Below are 21101 nucleotides of genomic sequence, written 5' to 3' on the forward strand. Positions count from 1 at the left end.
AGTCTACATAGACATCCCACGAGGGATATTAATCAGGAAGGTTTAGTCACTCGATATTCATGATGAGGTTGCAAACTGGATTCAACTTGGCTTTATGGGAGAAGTCAGAGTGGTAGTGGATGATGCTTCTCTGACAGGAGGCCTGAGACTACAGCATGCCTCAAGGATCAGTGCTGGGTCTATTGATGTTTGTCATCATTGATATCAATGATTCAGATGATAATTTGGTTAATTGGATCAGCAAGTTTGCAGATGACACAAAGATTGGGGGTGCAGTGGACAGGGAGGAAGTCTTTCAAAGCTTGTGGAGGAAGCTGGAAAAAATGGGATGGAAAATGGCAAATGGAATTTAATGGCAGTTAAATGTGAAGTGTTGCATTTTGGAAGGACAAACTCAGGTAGAACATACATGATAAATGATAAGGAATGATTAATTGATGATTATTTTTTTAAAAACTGTTTCTTCATGGATAATAATCAGATTCTTGATTAATCAATGAACAAAAGACACTGCCTTACTTTTCATACACTATTTTAATTTTTTTATATTATTATTGTAAGATGGTTCATAATATGAATGTTTGCACAGTGATGCTGCCACAAGACACCAAATTTTGTGACTTGTTCATGACAAGAAGTCCTGATTCTGAATTACCATATTTGACGGCATACAAGACCCATGGTCATTTTAGGACCCCTCGCCCCCCCCCTCCAATTTCAGCAGGAAATATTAAGATTTTTTTGCCAATTTACCCGTAAATACACAAACTGGTTCCACTTGCACCTCTTGCGCTGCTGGCAGGGTGGCTGCCTTGGTCAGCCTTTTCAGCAGGGGAGTGAAAGCAGAGTCTTGAGCTGCTGGGGGAGGACACTGTGGTCGGCCTTCTCACGGGAAAATGAGCAGGGGCAGCTCCAGAAAGCTTGGGTAACCCGAGGGAAGGTGACCCATGAAGCTGCGGGCCCGCTTCCTGGAAGGCCGCAGTACCTCTGCGGGCTTCTAGAAGCTGGGCGAATAGCCAGTGACTTGCTCAATTTCAACTGCGTATATTAGACCCGGAGGGGGGGCATATTTTTCAGCTAATTTATGGGGGAGAAAAGTGGGTTTTGTATGCTGCTGTCAAATATGATAAATTAAATGTCTGGTCAATATTTAGAATGAACAAATGTGTAAATTCTTTGCAATCTTGTGTGTAAATTATATAACACTAAGTATTGGGAGTAATTTTTGATCACTTCTTTAAATGTTTAAAAAATTCTATAACATTAGTGTTTTTTTATCCAATTTCATGTTAATGTGTTTCAGGTTAACACCACTATTGAATAGCTGACAGTAAAAAGGCTCAAAATTCTCATATATTGAAATATTATTTGCTGTTTCAAGAAGTTTCTTTTCCTCAATCTATCAAGTATTTGAAGTATAAGATGAAAATTATTTACGAAGACTAGCAGAGATTTCAATCTTCAACCATAGAATTCAAAAGGAATTAATGTAGCAGTTAGTGTAATGTTCTTACAGCACCAGTGATCGGGACCAGGGTTCAAATCCTGCATTGTTTGTACGTTCTCCCAGTGTTTGTGAGGGTTCCACCCAGGGCTCTGGTTTCCTCCCACCAATCAAAACGTACTAGGGGTTGTAGGTTAATTGGGTGGCACAGGCTCGTGGGCTGAAAAGGGCCCATTACCCTGCTGCAGGACTAAATTTACATTTGCTCCCAATACACTTTAGTAGCACCAACTGGGAAATCAGATGCCACATCTGTTGACTATTGGCACTTTAAATCTTCAATGAAAATTCATGAAGTGGGTGATAATTTTCCTGTTTAAAATCCCATCAACTGGAACACTACAAGAGGTAATCTATTGAGAATAATGTGTGGGTAAAAGTATCGCTGTGTGCAGTGCTAGGTGAGGTTCTAAGTTAATTGTAAGTTTTCAGTTAAAACACAAAATGCTGGAGAAGTTCAGAAGGTCAAACAGTGTCCTTTATACAGCAAAGGACAAGATACATAATGGATGTTTTGGGCTTGAGCCTTTCATCAAAGTACGAGAAAATGTTGACAAATGTCCGAACAAAAGAGTGGGGGGGAGTGGGAGTGACAAGGCAGGAGATGATAGGTATAGAAAGGAGGGAGGAGACAGCAGCAATGATGAGAAGGGAAGGTGGTAGGGCTGTGTGGGTGAAAGAATTGAAAAGACAGGAAAAGGGGGGAGGGGAAAAAAAAGGCAAGAAGATTTAATGGGAAGCAGTGAAATCAATGTTCGTGCCATCTGGCTGGAGGGTTCCCAGACAGGAAATAAGGTATTATTCCGGCAATCTGCAGATGGTCAAGGTGGAACAGTACACAAGGCCATGGACAAACATGTGAGCATGGGAATGTGGCCTGGAATTGAAATGGTTGTCCTCTGAGAGGTCGTTGGGGAAATGCTGAGCGAAGCGATCTCCCAGTCTACGATCAGTCTCTCCGATGTACAGAATGCCACAAAGGATGCACCGGATGCAGTAAACAAGTCCTCTGGATGTACAAGTGAAATGCTGCTTCATGTGAAAGGCTTGTTTGGGGCCCCGGACTGCAGTGAGGGAGGAGGTGTGGGTGCAAGTGTTGCACCTCCTGCGGGCACAGGGGAAGGTGCCGGAGGTGCGATGGGTGCACGAGAGAACTGTGGAGGGAGCAGTCCTGTGAAAGGCTGAGAGAGGAGGAGAGGAAAAATGTACCTGGTGGTGGGATCCTGTTGTAAGTGCTGTAAATTCCAGTGGATGATGTGTTGGATGTGGAGGTTGGTGGGGTGAAGGTGAGGATCAGGGGGATTCTATGTTTGTTGCATCTGGGGGCAGAAGGATCCAGGGCAGATTAACGGGAAATGAAGGAGATGCAGATGAGGGCTGAGTTAATAGTAGTGGAGGGGAAGCCACTTTTGTGGCAAAAGGCAGACATTTCAGAAACTTTGGACTGGAAGACCTCATCTTGGGAACAGATTCAGGGGAGATGGAGAAAAAGAGAGAAGGGGTTGGAATCCTTGCAGGGGGCCAGGGTGTGAGGAAATGTAGTCCAGTTAGCTGTGGGAGCTGGATGGTTTGTAGTATACATCAGTGGAAAGCTTGTCTCCTAAGATGGAGACAGAGAGATCCAGGGAGGAAAGAGTGTTATCGGAGATGGACCAGGTGAGTTTGATGTCAGGATGGAAAGTTTGATGCGAGGTAGACAAGTTCATCGCAGGTGCATGAGGCAGTCCTGATGTAGACATCGATATACTGGAGGAAGTGTTGGGGGGGGGGTGGGGTTGGGTTACTGAGCTTGGCATGAGGACACTAAGTATTAACAAGATACTAATCCTTTGTTTAGTTTAGTGATTCTTATTGGTTAAGGGCTTGGGTGATGGGTGTTATCGTCAGAATGCCAAACCTGATATAGTTCAATAATGTATTATAATAATTCACAGAAGTTCACCTGCACATAGTGACAAAATTATACACAAGGAAATGTCAAGGCCTATCAAGAACTTTTAAAACATAATCAGAAATTCTATCACGCTTGTGTTTAGAGTAACTTTGAAACAACCATCTGCAATTGCTGCTTATTTACTCTAATTTCCATGACAATGGCCTCCCAAAAAAAAAGCATTCATAAATTCACAGATGCATTAAAGAAACCACCATGAACAGACTGGATTTGATTTTTTTTTAACAGTGAAAGGAACTCCAACAAGGTTTTGGAGACTCTTCACATCTTGTTCGATACGCAGATTTTCAAATAGTAGGTTCTGGTTCCTCAATATGATCATGCCAGTCAAATCCACATGGCTGAGAGCTTCAAATTATCCATCAAAAGCAAGATTTAAAAAAAAACAGGAATGCACACAATGAGTTCTGAAGTGGTTTTAAGATCTTAACTAATGAGATCACCAGCTCGAATGGTAAAATAACATGTAGATTTTAAATACCACGTAAAAGTATTGAAGATTACATGAGCTCAGTGAAAGGCTACATCAGCAAGCGCATCAAGGATGTCATGAAAATCAAATGCTACACAACCAAAGCTAACCAGAAACCATGGTTGCATGCAGAGGTCTGGGCACTTCTCAGAACTTGAGGTGCAGCCTTCAGGACAGGAAACAAGTTGGCACTGAGATCAGCCAGGGATGAACACTCCTGTGCAATCCGGAAGGCAAAGCAAGGGTCCGCACAGAAAATCTATAGTCAACTATGCAAAACTGGCGACACCAGGATGAGCATGTGGCAAGGTATCAAAACTAGACAACCTTGCGAGACAACAAGGGTGCCTCCCTTCCAACAGACTGAACCGGTTCGACAAGAACAGTGGATACCGAAGAATGCTCCCTCTACCCCCAAGAACAGGCCCCTTGCATAGCTGTGGGCAAGGTAAAGAGAATCCTAACTAGTGAAACAACAAAAGGCAGCAGGATCTGACAACATACCCAGTCGAGTACTGAAGGACTGTGCAGACCAACTGACGAAGGTCCTTCTGGAGATCTTCAAAACACTGCAAAAGTCCATAGCCACCACAGATTTCAAGACAGCCATCATCAGCCTGGTAAAAAGGGAGATAGTAACAGGCCTCAACGACTACCGCCCATGGCACTGACCTCTACCATTATGAAATGCTTTGAGAGTCTGGTGAAGAAATCTATCAAGGCGTACCTCACAGAGACACTATAGATTCACCTACAGATGGAACCTTTCCAGTGACGATGCTATGGCCTTGTTCCTCCACGCCATCCTGACCCACCTGGAGAATGACACCTCATATGCCAGGATACTGTACATTGACTTCAGCTCGGTGTTTAATACAATCATTCCCCAGAGGCTGGTGGAGAAACTGTCCCTGCTGGGACTCAACATCCCTCTCTTTAACTGGATTTTGGACTTCATTAAGGGAAGTCCATAGTGTGTCTGGGTTGGTAGCAGAACAAGGAGCAACACTGATGCAGCTTGGGGCTGTGTGCTCACCCTGCTCCTGTTTATATTACTAAGCAATGACTGAAATGCCAGATTCAGTTCAAATAGTCATCAAGTTTGCAGATGATATGACAGTAGTTGGGCCTCATCAGCAACAACGATGAGTCACTCTACAGAGAAGAAATGCAAAATCTCATGAAATGACGCAAGAATAACAACCTGAGTCTTAACATGAACAAAACAAACGAGATAATTTAAAAAAAAATTAAATGTAGACAATCAAAACTGTAACAGGCCAATTCAGCCCTACGAGTCCGTGCAGCCCATTTTACATCTCATTAACCTGCACCCCAAAATGTTTTTAAGGGTGGGAGGAAACCAGAGCCCCCAGAGAAAACCCATACAGACACAGGGAGAACGTACAGACAGCACGGGATTCGAACAGAGGCCCAGTACCGATTGCTGGTGCATTAACTGCTGTGCCAACCATGCCACCCATTGTGGACTTCAAGAGGACCATGGACCACCATCCGCCACTACACATTAGCACAGTAATGAAAATAAACAGAGCACCAGGTTCTTTAAAGTCCACCACGAAGCAACCTATCCTGGACACATAACACCTTCCCACTTGCCATGAAGGAGCAACAGTAACTGTACTTCCTTAGAAGGCTGACCGACCACCATTCTGTCTATAGAGGTTCTATAGAGAGCATCCTAGCTGGCTGCATCACAGATTGGTACAGTTGCTATGGAGCATCTGATCAGAGATCCATCCACAGAATCATATAAGTGGCAGAGAGGATCACTGGGTCTCCCTCCCCCCCCCTCACCCCCGATGTGATTTACCAGGATCGCTGTTTAATGGCAGCTTGCAATATTTGTGATGCCTAAAGTCCATCTTCTAGCTATTCCCGTTGGGAAACCAGAACCAAGCTGAAGAACAGCTTTGTTCCATGGGCAATGAGACTGCTGAGTAACTGTTGAAATGCTAAAACAACTCCGGTGACTCAACTATTTATTAATAACATTTATTGTAAAATATGTATATAGGTTGCGTGTGTTATGTATATTTTGTCTGCATGCATGTTTATACAATTTTGTTTCTTGGCCAGGAGAACAGGGTTTCATCGGGTTGTACTGGTACAATTGGATGATAAGTAAACTTAAACCTGAACTTAAGATGTGCACTTCTATGCATCTATTTTTCCAGAAATAATTATTTTATGATTTACATTACATAAAGTAATAGTCAATATATTTTGGATGAAAACACTCTCTAAATATCACACATGCACATATATATATTTATACATATATGTGTTATTTATATGATATATATCATATATTAATATTTACAGTTTGTACTAGTGTGGGGTGGAGGTGGAGAGGTTATGGGTACTGAAGTGAATTCCAGTAGCTTTATAAATACATCTAATTTAATAATATTATGAAACTTAATAAGTTGCTTGTGGATATAGTAAAACTACATAAAGTTATAAAAAATTATTCATGCTGATAATTTGTAACATCTGTCATCCATGTAACAAATGTTACCTTCTAAAGAATCTAAGCATATTTAAACACATCAGCCATGGGAAGATCACTATTACAAGTAATGGCCCAAGTAGTAGTTGCCATTTCCTTCCCAAAGGGAGATGCTTTGGGTCAGCCTACCTCGAACTTCCATATTAGTGTGTAGCAGTGCCAAAGTCATGAACAAACCAGAGGTCTGATGCTGGCATGGCCAACTTTCCATTTGGCCACAGACTTTCCATTTGGCCACTGTGCGCAGGGGTGGAGCATAGATGCTCCATTTCAAGGGACTGAATGAGCTTTCTGCCAGCCTGCCTAAGATAATCACTGATGGGAAAAGTGCAGGCATTCGGGGATTTTTATTGCTCAACTACAGGGTTTTTTTTTAAAAAACTTACGCTTAAATGATTATTAACGGTAATATTTTTAAACAAGAAATAATTAAAATTTTTGTCATGTTTTCAAATGTGATCTTCTGTAACAGCAGTGATCCATAAGGCAGTCGAGGGTGGTGTCTCAAAATCTGCAACCTGAACTGAATGATGTGCAGAAGAGGAAAATGCCTTGTGTTTTAAGCGACTATACACAATAAAATAATTTCAAAACTTCATCTGATTATTTAAAGGGTAATAACCCTAAACCTTTTGTGAAATGCATTGCATATTATCTACATGCATTCACCATGGTCCAGAGAAGTTGTTTCATCTGGTGTGAATGTACAGTCAGATGATTATAAATTTGAACTTTCCTGCATGACAGTAATAAAAGTATTTTTCAGTCTTAGTTCTTGAGCAGCACAGCCAAGAAAATGCAGCTCCCACTGCTCCAGTCAAAACAGATGTCTCAGACACATTTTGAATTTCACAGCCAGCCAATCTTCCTTTTCAACTAAATACAGTTCTAATACACATGTCAAGCTCCAACACACTGCAGGCTGATAGAATATGCCCATGTGATTGGAGGAGGTATTAACAACACAAACACAAAATTTCTTTTGTCAGAAAAATGGTGGTTAAGCTCCTGAGTGTCTGTGCAAAATAGTTCTATTTCATGATATATATTATTGATGGAGACTTCAGGGAATAAAAAAAGTTTGTAGTTCACAAAAAGCTTGGAAGTGTAAAATTAAGGAGGCTTTTAACTGGTTCCGAAAATGATTGGCACAAGAGGATATCCTCCAGGTTCCACCATCTGTACCAGATTATGCTGAACTGCGGGTTCCTTTGGGTGCTCTGGTTTCCTCCCACATATCAGACTGTGGGTTGGCAGGCTAATTGGTCACCGTAAACTTCCCCTCATGTGCAGGTGAACAGTAAAGCCTCACGGAAGCAGATGAGAATGTGAAAGAACAAAATGAGATTAGCTGAGGATCAATAATAAATAAGTGCTTGATGGCTGGCATAAGCATGGAGGGACATTGGGCCAGTTCTCATGCTATATGACAATAACAAAAATTAATCATATTTTTTAATCTTGGGATTTCCGCATCCATACATCAATAGGAAAGAAAAATTAGCAAAAGAACTTTAATTGTTGTTCAAAAGCTAGTTGTGGCATTTGAAGTTAAAACTTATAATGAGTAGTTAACCAAAGACGAACAGCCATTTCATTAGTTAGTACAGGTATCAAATCTTTACTTCAATGACAATAACATCACAAAAATTAAAATGGTAATTACAGCTCCATTGCTGACAATATCAATCCAGCCACAACAGTACTTGTATCATCCACAAACACTCACATTATCCACAAACAGCAAATTTAAGAGTTTTGATCTATTGCAGAATTTAATTAAAATGTCATTGTGTGAATTTATTTTTGAAATGCCAAATTCCCCTTCAAGCACAGTCTGTGCCTCAGAAATGCATAGTGGGCAGAGCAACTCAACACAAATGTGGAGAAAAACACATTGGCAGAATACTTTAGACAGAGAAAGATGCATTCTCATGGAATTCATACTTGAGGTCAACACTAGCTGCCATGTCTGAACATGGAGTTGGAGATTGTCCTAGTACTGATATTCCAAAGTGCCTTTTGATAACCACGTTCTCTCTACTTGATGGGGTTGGATTCTGTCCCTCTAAGCATGAATGGTATTTCCACCTTGCAAAGTCCTCTTCACTAACCTCTGTGATACTAAACACTCCTGATAAAATTGGATTGGACAGATGACCTGTGACAGGTAGATTGCCTTGTTGCTATTCCGGCCTTGTTAGGACACTTATTTTTCACTGGCCACATATGACAGCATAGACTCAACAAACTGACTTTCACTGTGCAGCTGGCCTTTCCACAGAATTCTCAGTGCTCAATTCCAAGAAACATTCAACATGGTATATCACCAAAGTCTCTTGCAAATTTCTATAGGTTACCGTGCAGAGCGTTCTATTTAGTTGCTCCACTCTCTGCTATGGAGGTGCCAATGCACAGGACAGGAAGAAACTACAGAGAGTGTGAGCTCACCCAGCACCATCATGGGTATCAGTCTTCACTCCTTTAAGGATATCTACGGTATCTTGTGAAAGTGATCATATAAACTATGTCTTTGGCTTGGCTTCGCGGACGAAGATTTATGGAGGGGGTAAAAAGTCCACGTCAGCTGCAGGCTCGTTTGTGGCTGACCAGTCCGATGCGGGACAGGCAGACACTATGTATGTAATATGTATATACATCTCTCTTGCACATTCAATACAAATACATAACAAACTCAATTACACCAATATTAATCTTACTTACAGAAGTCAGAAATTTGAAATTATTGTTCTTCTGTTATATATTGATTTTGAATGCATTTTGCACAAAGGATTTTCTTGAGATTTTTTAAAATTTATTCAAGAGATCTGCATGTTGCTACCATAGCTTGTTCTTGTCCCCCTTGTCAAATTATCTCTGAACTGAGAAAAAAGTCAAGAGTCAGCCACCTCATAGGGTAAATAACCATATACAGGGCAGACTAGTCGAGGCTGGCAGATTTCTTTCTTTGCAAGCTATTAATAATGCAGGTTGGTTGGTGGACAATCCAGTAGTGTCTTGGTCACTCTTATGGAGATGAGCTGGAATTCCAAATTTATTTAATTATTTGAATTTAAATTCCCCAGATGTCCAAGTGAAATTTGAACTTGCATTCCTAAACCAGAACTCTGATTAATCTACATATTAAATAACTTAATCACCCATGCTCCAAATACATAACTCCAGAGGCCACACTTGAAGGGCCACTGAAGATCTCAGCTTTAGAACAAAAGTAGAGAGGAAAGAAAGCTGTAAAATTTGGACACCAAAGGAGATACATTTGCTCATAAGCAAACTGGAATGAGGCTGCGTGACCATTCAGCTGATCAAGTGGATAATAGGATGTACCTGGTGTCAAGCAATGCTATCATGGTAGAGAATGTTTATCTAAACTGGTGAACTGGACGTAGTGGGAAAAAATACAGACTTTACATAATTTTACATAATGCAATGGAACCTTGTATATAGTGAATAAATTAAAACAAAACCAAGAACCTGGAGGCATAAACACTTCAAAAAAAAATTGATTCTTGATAGAACAGATTCAATCATTTGATAACCATCAAGAAACATGTGAACTCTTCTAAAGTATATTGTTAAATAAATGTGCTTCCATTGTTTCTTCATGTCCCTGTTTATTTTTAAATGTTTCACTGTATCAGCACATTTGTTATCTCTGTCATCTGGCACAACAATTCTATCCAAGATAATAAACTCACCCGTCTCCTGATTAATGACGAAGAAACCTTGTGGGTTGCCACTGGTAATCTTGTAGCTCAGTCTGTTAAATGAACTGGAATCTGGGTCAGTCGCCTCAATCTGTACAACTGACACACCTTCCGGAGAGTTCTCCATGACATCAGGGTAATAAACTGGCTCAGATGTCTGTGGAGCATTATCATTAATATCCCGAATTTCAATATATACTTCGACGAAGGAAAAGAGAGGCACAACTCCAAGATCAGTAGCATAGACTGTGAGCCAGTAATGTGACGTCGTTTCATGGTCCAGAAGTTCTGCTGTCTTTATTATACCTGCATGTGGAACAGAAAAGCATTGAAGCATTTAATGTACTGAAGAGTACTCAGCCAACATCAATCCTTCAGAAGAGTATTGTAAAACTTAACAATTCAACTATACAATCTTAAAACACTTTTTGTAAAAAAAATGGTAATTCTTTCTAAGCTAAACACTTAAAAGGTAATTAGACCATGAACAAAATATTAGTACATTCTCCAGTTTATAATCCAGTTTATCAAGGAACAAGTCAAAACCTGAATACACTACATCCTTTCCAATCTTATGAGAATTTAAAATGTCTCTCCCCAAACAAAGATTGTTAGTAAAGATGAGAATTTCTGAGATCAAAACAAAATTGAAGGACACCACTACTGAAAAAGCAAAACAGAAATCAAGTCAAAATGCAATGGAGAAAGGAAGGTAAGGCAGCATTTGTGAACGGGAACTGACAATCGACATTTTGGGTCAAAACCCTGCTTCAGGACTGAGAAAGAGGAAAGAGTTAGTATTAAAGAAGTGAAAGTGCAGGGATAGCAAATGAGTGATGGACCAAGGAAAGATGGAGCCAGATGGAGGGGCAGCAGGGCTGAGATTGAGTGTCAGAGGCAGGAGAGTGATAGATGGAAGCTGGGAGGGGTGAATGTTCATTCACTCAGGTGGGTGAATGTAGGTGGGGGGGGGGGGGACAGAAGAGATGGAAACATGCAGCTGAAGGAAGGAGATGAGTGGATCCAAATGAGGGAGGCTTTGTGGCGAGATGGGAACTGTGGGGAAAGGGGATAGAGTGGGAATGCTATGGTGTTACATGGATGGGCAGTTGGAAAAGGTACTGGGTTAACAGGGGCTGAGGAGGGTTCGGAAGGAAAGGTGTGTTTGAGAGGTCCCAGGTGAATGAAGGAAGAGAAAGGGACCAAGGAGAATGGATTATTTGATCTTGAAGAGTTCAATGTTCGTACTGTTAGGTTGTAGACTACATAGGTGGAATAGGACATTCTGTTCTTTAATTCTACATTGGCCTCACCCTGGCAATGAAAGACACAGAGATGATGGATGGCAGGTTCAGGGAGGAGTGAATATGGTGAGAAAATTGGGAGTGATTGGCAGAGAGAAATGACAAAAAATCTTGCCCTCAAACCATTGTCCACAGTCAAGATCATTCCAAAGGTTTACAGTTTTTAGAAGGGGAAATAGATAAATTTAAGTCACCCTTGTGGACTCAATTGAGATATTCCTTAAAGTAATCACTTAAAATACAGATGGTTACTCTAAATGAGAAGAAAACACATTAAGATCAGTGAATGATATTTCAAAGTGAGGTGTTGTCCATGTTTTAAAGTCCAGGATATTGTATGAAGATGCGTGTAGGCACTGTTGGGAAAAGGAAGGACAAAATTTAAGGCCTCCTTGCCCTCACATACAAACTCTTGAATTCCACGTTAAAACCGCAGGAAGTGTTTGCTAATAATGATGCAAATCCATGACAAGCCAATGTTAAATTAGAGGAACCACACAACTTACTAAAATGCTGCTTGAATAATCTGCATTACATAGTTTGGAATTTCTTATGAATCCATATTTTAAGATTTTACTGTGAACAAATTGGAAGACTTGATTCACTTCAAAATTAACTTGCTCTTCTTTCAACTTTATTGACCCTGACAATTTGCTGAACATCTCTGTTTAGTCAAAAGGGCAAACCTGATCTTCTAATTACTTATTAACTTCAGTCTCCATTCTAATCCCATTCCAATCATGCCCAAAGCAAGCTCTGGGTGAAAACCTTATTTTCTATTTTGTGGGGTGCAGCCTTCAGTGTGAAGTCTTTAATTTAACAATTTCAAGTAATCTCTCATAGGGATTCTAGACACAACTGTAACTTTTTCTTGTTTTGTTTGTCTTCTCTTGCATCCCTAACTGCCATGTTTTAAGTTAATTGATAACTTTAGTCCACAACCTATCACAGATGTTCCATCCATTTCTTCCACCCTTCCCCTCTCTACAAACTGATATACTCTGTTGTTCTTACTTTTCCAGTTAGGTTGAAGGGTTCTCAACTCTGTTTCTATTTCTATAGATACTGCCAGACCTGCAGAAAGCTCCCAGGAGTTTGGTACGTTTTTAGATTTCCAGTGATTTTTTTTTGCTCCATCTCCAGTGTTATTTGAAAATACATGCCATATCTCCATCACTAGTGTGCTAGAGAAAGGTTATTCCATTTATGATCTCCATTATTTTTAAACCAAAAATTCTATGATGCAGGCAGTTGCAAACAAACACTTCACTGAGAAGCCATCATGCCAGCTAGTTTGAATTTTCTGTAGTGAAAAGGAAAAATATACCTTATTACCAGAGTTAAAATTCAGTGTATTGAAAGCTTAGATAATTTTAGGTGTCTAACATCTATTGTCTTATATCCACCTACCTTTAATGAATACCTGCACGTGCTGTATTTAGGCAAAAGAAAGCTAACATGAAACACAATCAAATTTCAATTACCGGTAATTCTGAAAATCTGGTCAATTGGGCACCAGTAGCCATAGTTAATTTAACAAGGTTTATATCAAAACCTGCAATGGAACATAGGAACTTTGATGCACAACAATTCAGGAAATACATTGCACTCCAGTCGTGACTGCCCCAGGAAAAATGACTTAAGCATATGGAGCAGAATTGGAATAATATCTAGAACAGCCAAAATATAAACTGCTGCTTAGACCTTGGAAGACCACCGTGAAAATAGTCTGACTAGTTGGCTTTTTAATCACTGTTCTCTTGCTTATTTGAAATAGATGATTTATCAATGATCCGAGAAAATGGCAGTTCAGGTTTGAAGAACTGAATGGTTTATTTTCTATCATCCTATTTTCTATGCTTTATTTTCAAATAATCATGTCACAATCACCAGTTTTACTGAATTTTAAACAGCCACTGATAAATGATGCAAAGAACTCAAAAAAATAAATGTAGCTGATTATGAAAATAATGTAGATTAAATATTACCTTCCTACAATTTTCAGTAATTTGCAAAAGTCATCTGACCTTTGTCTGGAGGTGAACAGTTTCATTATAAAATATATTTTACATATTAATAAAATGTACAACACTGCATCAAGCATGTGAAGAGTTTTACCTCAATAATGATACCTCCTTACAGCGAAAACATCTGTCTGATACTGTTGGGTCCCATTTATTTAACTTTTGGGGCATGGTATATAGCCAATTATATTGTATCATGCGTAACCTCGTGTTTATTGTATTTCTCATAGTTCCGGAGCATAGCTTTTCCCATGTTTCATTCTTTATCTTTATGTTTAGATCTGGTTCCCATTTTTGTTTGGGTTTACAGCTTGTTTGCTCGTTCTCTTTCTCTTGCAGTTTGATGTACATGTTTGTTATAAATCTTTTAATTATCATTGTGTCTGTAATCACATATTCAAAATTGTTTCCTTCTGGTAACTTCAACCTGCTTCCCAATTTGTCCTTCAAGTAGGTTTTCAGTTGGTGGTATGCAAACATTGTACTGTGAGTTATACTATACCTGCACATCATCTGTTTAAAAGACAATAATCTATTTCCCGAAAAACAATTTTCTATTTTCTATCCCTTTTCTCTCCCATTCTCTAAAGGAACGGTTATCTATTGTGAAAGGGATTAGTTGATTTTGCGTCAATATTAACAACAAACGGGAGCAACAGTACATGCAATTTGGGCATGTGAGAAAGTGGAAAAGTTTTGGGAAGATCTAAATCAGGTATTAAATAAAATCACAAAAAGCAACATCCCAAAAAATCCAGAGATCTTTCTTCTAAGTAATATAAGAAGTAAAGAACTTGGACTCGATTTGGACGGAGCACAAAAAAGATTTATTATGATAGCCTTAGCTGTAGCATAAAAATGTATTATGTCAACCTGGAAATTAGAAGATAGCCTGAGAATACAGCAGTGGTACACAGAAATGAATAAATGTATTCCATTGGGAAAAAATAACATATAATTTAAGAAATAACATCACAGTATTCGAACAAATTTGGGAACCGTACATGGAACACAACAGAGAGGGCCTACCGTGGACCTCCACCCCTAAAATGATAGAATGAGAAGACGACGAAATGAACTGACCCAGTGTGTAAAAGTAGATGACACAAATTTCTTGTTTATTTTCATTGTGTGATGACATTGTTTAATGGGTTTAATGTATCATATATGTTGAACGTTGAGTGGGTGGGGAGGGGGGGGTGAGGGAGGGAGGGAAGGGAGGGGGGAAAAGGGGAGAAAATGACACTGTTTATATTCAAGAGGGAAATGTTTGTGTGTATTTTGGTCAATATGGTTCATAGTCTGAAAAAAAATGACACCTCAGGACCATTGCTGAAAGAGGAGAGCTCTGAATGTCGGGGCCAACTTGAGGTGAGTGCATTTAAAAAGGAGCAGAAGGCATGTTACTGGAGCAGTGATTGGTGGAAGAAGTAATAAAAATAAGGGGCAGTGACAAATAAAAAAGAGGGGCAGGTCAAGCAGAGCAGACAGTGGATAGTGGCTCAGGGTAGGAGTGGGACCAAGAGCCTTTGGCTCACGAGGCTTGGGTGAGAAAAGACTGAGGACAAGCTTGATTCCCACAAGGTAAGACCAGGTAAGATACTTGTATTTAAATTTGGAAGAGTTAATGGGGACAGCAGCTAGGGTAATGGAATGCTCTGAGTTCAGCACGTGGGAAATCTGGGACAGCACAAATGTCCCTGATGACTACACCTACAAAAGATGCATCCAGCTGCAGCTCCTCAAAGACCAAGTTAGGAAACTGGAGCTGGATGAACTCCGGATCATTCGGGAGGTGGACGTAGCGATAGAGCGGAGCTTCAGGGAACATTCACCCCAAACGCGAGGTTCCAGATAGCTGCTTGACTGTTAGGAGAGGGAAGAGGAATAGGCAATGTCTATTTTTGCTTTCTTCATATACACTAATATTTTTCTCTGCTTTATTTGATTATGCATCCAGTAAATATTAATACTAATTAAATTCAGTTTTCCAGCCATCAGATCTCTTTACTAAATATACTAACCATCCATCATTCCACTCCCATCCCTCTCAAATGTTCTTATTATATTTAGGTGTATGAGAAAAAGAAAAGAAACCAGAAAAATAGAGAATCCCCCCTTCCCCCTCACAAACGGCAAACATTATGAAAATTGTGTCGTTAAAACCCTGATCTATACGAGTTGTGGTCAAAACCACACCAACACTCATGATTCTACAGAAGTTAGTCCTTCACTCCCAACTAACTCTCTCGAATTATTATACTCTCCCTTGATGCATTAGATCTATATAATCTTTACCATTTACAATTTTTAAAAAATTATTTTTAGACCCTTCAGGTTTAAACTTTCCTCCTTAATAATCTCTCGCTCAAAAAAATGTTTAAATATTTCCTTTTCCCCTTGCTATATTATCAGCCAAAATCATTCAGTATCATCTCTCATTGCAAACATCACTCACTACTTGTCTCTCTTTCACAGGCAATGAGTCTACAAACACCTTTGCCTCACCATAAAGAGACCATTTTTCTCGTCTAGAACAAAAACTTTAAATACTGCTGGATACCTTAAGACAAAGGCATCACTTTTCTTCCACAATACATTTTTAACAGCATTGAATTCTTTTCTCTTTTTTAACAAATCAAAACTTGTATCAAAATAAAAAAAGAAGATCTTATTTCCATTGTACATTAATGGTGATCGTCTTCCTTTCACCTATTTCACTACCAGTCCCAAGATCTTTTCTTTCACTTCATAACGAAGCAATTTAACCAATAGTGGTCATGGACTTTGATCTGGTTGTGGCTTCGGTCATAGTGCTCTGAACTTTTCCATTCTCAATATTTCCTTGAAATTCAGTTATCCCCAAAGATTGTAGAATCCAACTCTGCAAAAAGATTTTAATTTCCTGACCTTCAAATTTTATATTATTCCTTCTACTGAAGTTTTCTAAAATGTCAATTTTTTGAGTTGGTTGATCTTTTGTTGCAGCCACTTCCACTTGTATTTTTTCATCTGTTCTTTAACATTTTGAATTTCAAATTCATTTCCTTTAATTTTCTCTTCCACATCTTCAAATTTCCTATCGACACTAATCTTTCTTTCCACCTTCTTTGTAAAATTCTTATTTTCGACCACACTCTCACTACACTTTTTAACTTCTGCTGTTAATTGTACCAAAGATTGTTGTAGATATATGTCTCTCTAATTTTTAAAATCTTTTTAGTTATAGCTTTGTCCTAGATGTAATTCCCGTTCTTCTTGGTCTTCATCCTGATCGCTGGAGCTGGAGCTTCTTGGTTTTTTTAAAAATTACCTGTTTTATTTTTTCCCTGTGCATGTGCGAGGAGTCGCACATGCACAGAGTCACTTATTTACCCATAACAGGTGGCCATTGTTGGGGAAGACCTTGTACAATAATATCCAAGGTCTCCCCAGCTCCAAGCTTATCTCCACTGGTTCCTAACTTCCAGATAACTCCAGGATCTTTCAAGTTAGGCCTCTCTTCCATATCTGTCTCTTTTCCTTGTTCAGTTTCTTGTGCAGTTATAGCTGTTTTTAATTTCTTTGGTGACATCTTGTGTTATTTATTTGATCTCTGACAAGTTTTCCTTTTTTAAAAAAACTTCAACCTTTATTGACTCTTTTTTTTCAACTTTATCGGAGAGAGAAGAGATTCACAATCTAACCCCTCGTCATTATGTGCATGCCCCCATGTTCTGAGTTTGTGAGGAAGGACAGGCATGGGATTAAACATAACTAGCCAGTTAGAGAGGTTGAAATGTGTTTATTTCAACGGTAAGTGTATTAGGAATAAAGGGGATGAAATTAGAGCATGGATCAGTAAGTACGTGGAACTGCTGTGTTTTGGCTGGAGGAAGGGCAGGATTGGCTGATGTATTTTCCAGGGTTTAAGAATTTTAAAAGGAATAGGATGGGAAGTAAGCTGGGGAGCGAGTAGTATTACGGGTCAGGAATAGTATCACAATTATAGAAAGGGAGGACACTGCAGAGGGAGTGTCCACTGAGACAGTGTGGATGGAAGTCAGAAATAGGAAGGGACCAACCACTGTACTCGGAGTAGTCTATTGGCCTCCAAATAGCCCTGGGACACCAGGCAGATTTTTAGAGTGGTGCAAGAAATGCAGGGTTGTAAATATGGATGATTTCATCTTCCCTAATATTGACTGGCACTTCCTGAAGGGAAGGATGGATGGGGTTGAATTTGTCAGGTATGTTCACGAAGGATTCCTGACGCAGCATGTGGACCAGCCAATGAGAGGAGAGGCCATACTGGATCTAATTCTGGATAATGGTGGCAGACCTCTCAGTGAGGGAGCATTTTGGGGAGAATGACCACAACTCCCTGGACTTTAGCATAGCTATGGATAAGGATAAAAACAGACAAAATGGGAAAATGTCCATATGGGGAAGGGCTGACTGTCTTCATTCTGGCCATGCCTTTCCAAATGCACCCAAATCCTAAACTTTCAGTATCCTCCCCAATAGCTTCCCCACTACTGACATGAAACTCAACAGTCTACAAAATTCCTGGATTATTCCCATTTTGGTTTTTGTACAAAAGAATATCAGCTATTTCCCAGTCCTCTGGGACCTTACCTACTGCTAGTGAAGAATCAAAGATTTTAGTCAAGGCCCCATCAATCTTGCCCTGAGATTTATTCACGTTAATGTTCTTCAACACACTCTTCATCGAAGTGAACATTACTCAATGGACAAAGCTTAGTTGCATTCTTTGTTTCATATCATATGAAAACAAGGGCAAGGGATTAATCTAATTGGTTTTCATCTTTTATATCTGAAGTACTTCAGTGCACTTAACCAGTGATCACCCATCGTTTCCACAATGGTACAAATTCTATTTTGAAAAGCTTGTAGTGTGATCTTTCTGCAACTGCAGTAATACATCTGCATTGTTCTGACCGTACATTTACTGAAACACACTTCTATGGATCTCTTTTCCAAAGTAATTAATTAAAAAATAGAGAAAATATCTATTCATTTCAAAGTATTAAAATTTAATGACAAAATAGATGACTGCACTTAATTATGTAGATAGGGCTAATTATTTTTAAATTAACAAACATGAAATTGTTATATTATCAATACTGTGATTTACAGTACCCTCTGTTACATGTAATCTCAGTTCCTCTTGCTCCAACTAGTTTAAACATACATCATCTAAACTCTTCTAGTGTCTTTCTAAATTGACATATATTTGACTTCATTGGCTCAGTTAATTATATTTCAAAACTGATTTTCAATAGTAACATTAGTCTAAAATATTTTAACTAAAATATGATGGTCAGGTTTAAGAATATTTGCTTGTGCTTATGCCAATCTATGACTCCATTATTAAACCATAAATATTGATTTACAACTCCCAAAAACTCCATTAATGCATTATTAAACTTATAACTACATAATTCTACAAGGTAAAATATAAATGAAATGCAATTTAGAATATTTTGTGAAAACTAAACTACAAATCAGAGGTAATCAAGAACTTAATTATCTATTTTCATAGTGTCCTGACATCTCACACAACCCACAAACTGTTTCAAACACTAAGCCAGCCAGTTTCCTCAAGAATTTGTTGGTCTGTTTTGGTATAATCACAATTTTTAAAAAATCTGGATTTGGGCATGCTCACTATACATGAAAGTACTTTTTTTTCAATTTTCTAAAATTTAATTCACATGTTAAGAACAACATTTTTGAGTTAAAAAAGTTGCAACAATCAGTCTTGCTATAACTTTTCAAAGACTTCAGATATTCACAGGCAAGGAATTAGGTTTTTTTTGTGAACTATTTAACTCAGAATAAAAAGATAAACACCCATTTTAACCTTCATTTTTGTTTCAGTTGCCAACTAGAAATATTTTAAGTGCTTATTAAACACATATCCTACTCAAACATTTAGCCTTCATATTAACCGGTTCAGTGCTCTACAAATAATAGAGACATAACAGCTTTCGGCAAGAGTAGCAGTTTTTCTGAAAACATGATGCATTGCTCACAATCTTCTGTTCATATCTTGATAACTTGCATGCCAACTTTAATTTTAGCAAATAAATTATATAGCATTTGACACACAACCTCAAGGACGTCTATCCATTTATGTCCTCATTTTAGTACAATGTTTACTTTGCAATAAAATCTAAGATTCACGTGGCTCACTCTATTGCACAAATCTAAATAAAATGTCAATCCAGTTCTCAGACATTAATAAGAGAAACATTATAAGGCAACTGATATATGAACATTCGAGTGCAGATTATGTATGGAAAATCTAATTTTTCAGTTATTAACTTTTTTTAAAAATCCTGCATACATGAATGCATATGCAGCAAGAATTCAGGCACATGTTCCTGGTAAGCAAGGCTGGCAAGTTTAAACAGTTGATTGGGGATATTGAGGAGCAAATAATAAAGTGCTGAAGGAACAGAGCAGCTCGAGCAGCATCAATGGGAGAAAAATAATCAGGGCAGAAGGGAAATAGCCTGCAGAATAATAAAAGGGTGGAAGGAAATGAAAGACAGCTAGTAGCAGATTGGTGAACCAGGGAAGGGTGAAGGACAATGGTGAGTTGGAGATAGCTAAATGGCAGGTGCCAGTCAAAGGGAAAGAGAAACAAGAGAAAACAAAATAAAGAAGATGAGCTCAACAGGATGGAATAGGAACTGGTTAGAGGAGGGCTATGTGGTGAAATCTGGTAAGTAGAAAAGATCAAAACGGTGATGTAATGGAAGCTATTAGAGGAAGAATGGAACCAGATAGTACCAAAGAGGATGGGTGGAGGCAGAATTTTGCAAGTGAATTGTGATTGAAAGAAGATGGAAACAGAGGAGGAGAGAGATGAGACTGACTGAGGGCTGAATGGGAAAGGAGACAAAAATGATGGGGGTGAAGGGGAGGAGTGAAAGGGGAAGAACTGAAGTAGCTTGGAGCACATTACTTGAAATTGGAAATTTCTACGTTCATACCACTGGTTAGCAGACTGCAGAATATAAGGTGTTGTTCCACTCATTTATATTAGGCCTCACTCTGGCAGTAGAGAAGGCTGAGAGTGGGCAGATCAATATGAGAATGGGAGGAGAAATTGATATAGCATCATGGACAGCGAGGAAGCCTTTCAAGGCTTGCAGAGGGATCCGGACCAATTGGAAAAATGGGCCAGAAAATGGCAGATGAAATTTAATGCAGACAAGTGTGAGGTGTGGTATTTTGGAAGGACATACACAGTAAAATGTTAGGGCACAGGAGAGATATCTGGGAATACAGATACATAATTCCCTGAAAGTGGTGTCCCAGGTAGACAGGGTTGTGAAGAAAGCTTTGGGCATCTTGACCTTCATAAATCAAAGTATTGAGTACAGGAGTTAGGATGTTATGGTGAGGTTATATAAGACATTGGTGAGAGCAAATTTGGATTATTGTGTGGAGTTCTGGTCACCAAACTACAGGAAGATTGAAAGAGTGCAGAGAAGATTTACTAAGATGTTGCTAGGACTTCAGGAGTTGAGTTGCAGAAGGTTAAACAGGTTAGGACTTTATTCCTTGG

The 21101-nt window shown here is 39.0% G+C and overlaps 1 protein-coding gene across 9 annotated transcripts in view; it reads right to left on the bottom strand.

The window, feature by feature from the left end:
- The window catches only part of fat1a (FAT atypical cadherin 1a), a 256473-nt gene that overhangs the window by 187035 nt on the left and 48337 nt on the right, over positions 1–21101 (bottom strand). For all 9 annotated transcript variants that reach the window (XR_011353525.1, XM_069924528.1, XM_069924529.1 and 6 more), the window contains exon 3: positions 10183–10497. Coding sequence is in view for 8 of the 9 variants with exons in the window: in XM_069924528.1 (XP_069780629.1) it covers positions 10183–10497 (315 nt within the window). In the remaining variant the exon portion in view is untranslated. The remainder of the gene's footprint in view (positions 1–10182; positions 10498–21101) is intronic.

This window comes from Narcine bancroftii, chromosome 3 (genome assembly GCF_036971445.1).
Source record: "Narcine bancroftii isolate sNarBan1 chromosome 3, sNarBan1.hap1, whole genome shotgun sequence".
Classification (NCBI taxonomy): domain Eukaryota; kingdom Metazoa; phylum Chordata; class Chondrichthyes; order Torpediniformes; family Narcinidae; genus Narcine; species Narcine bancroftii.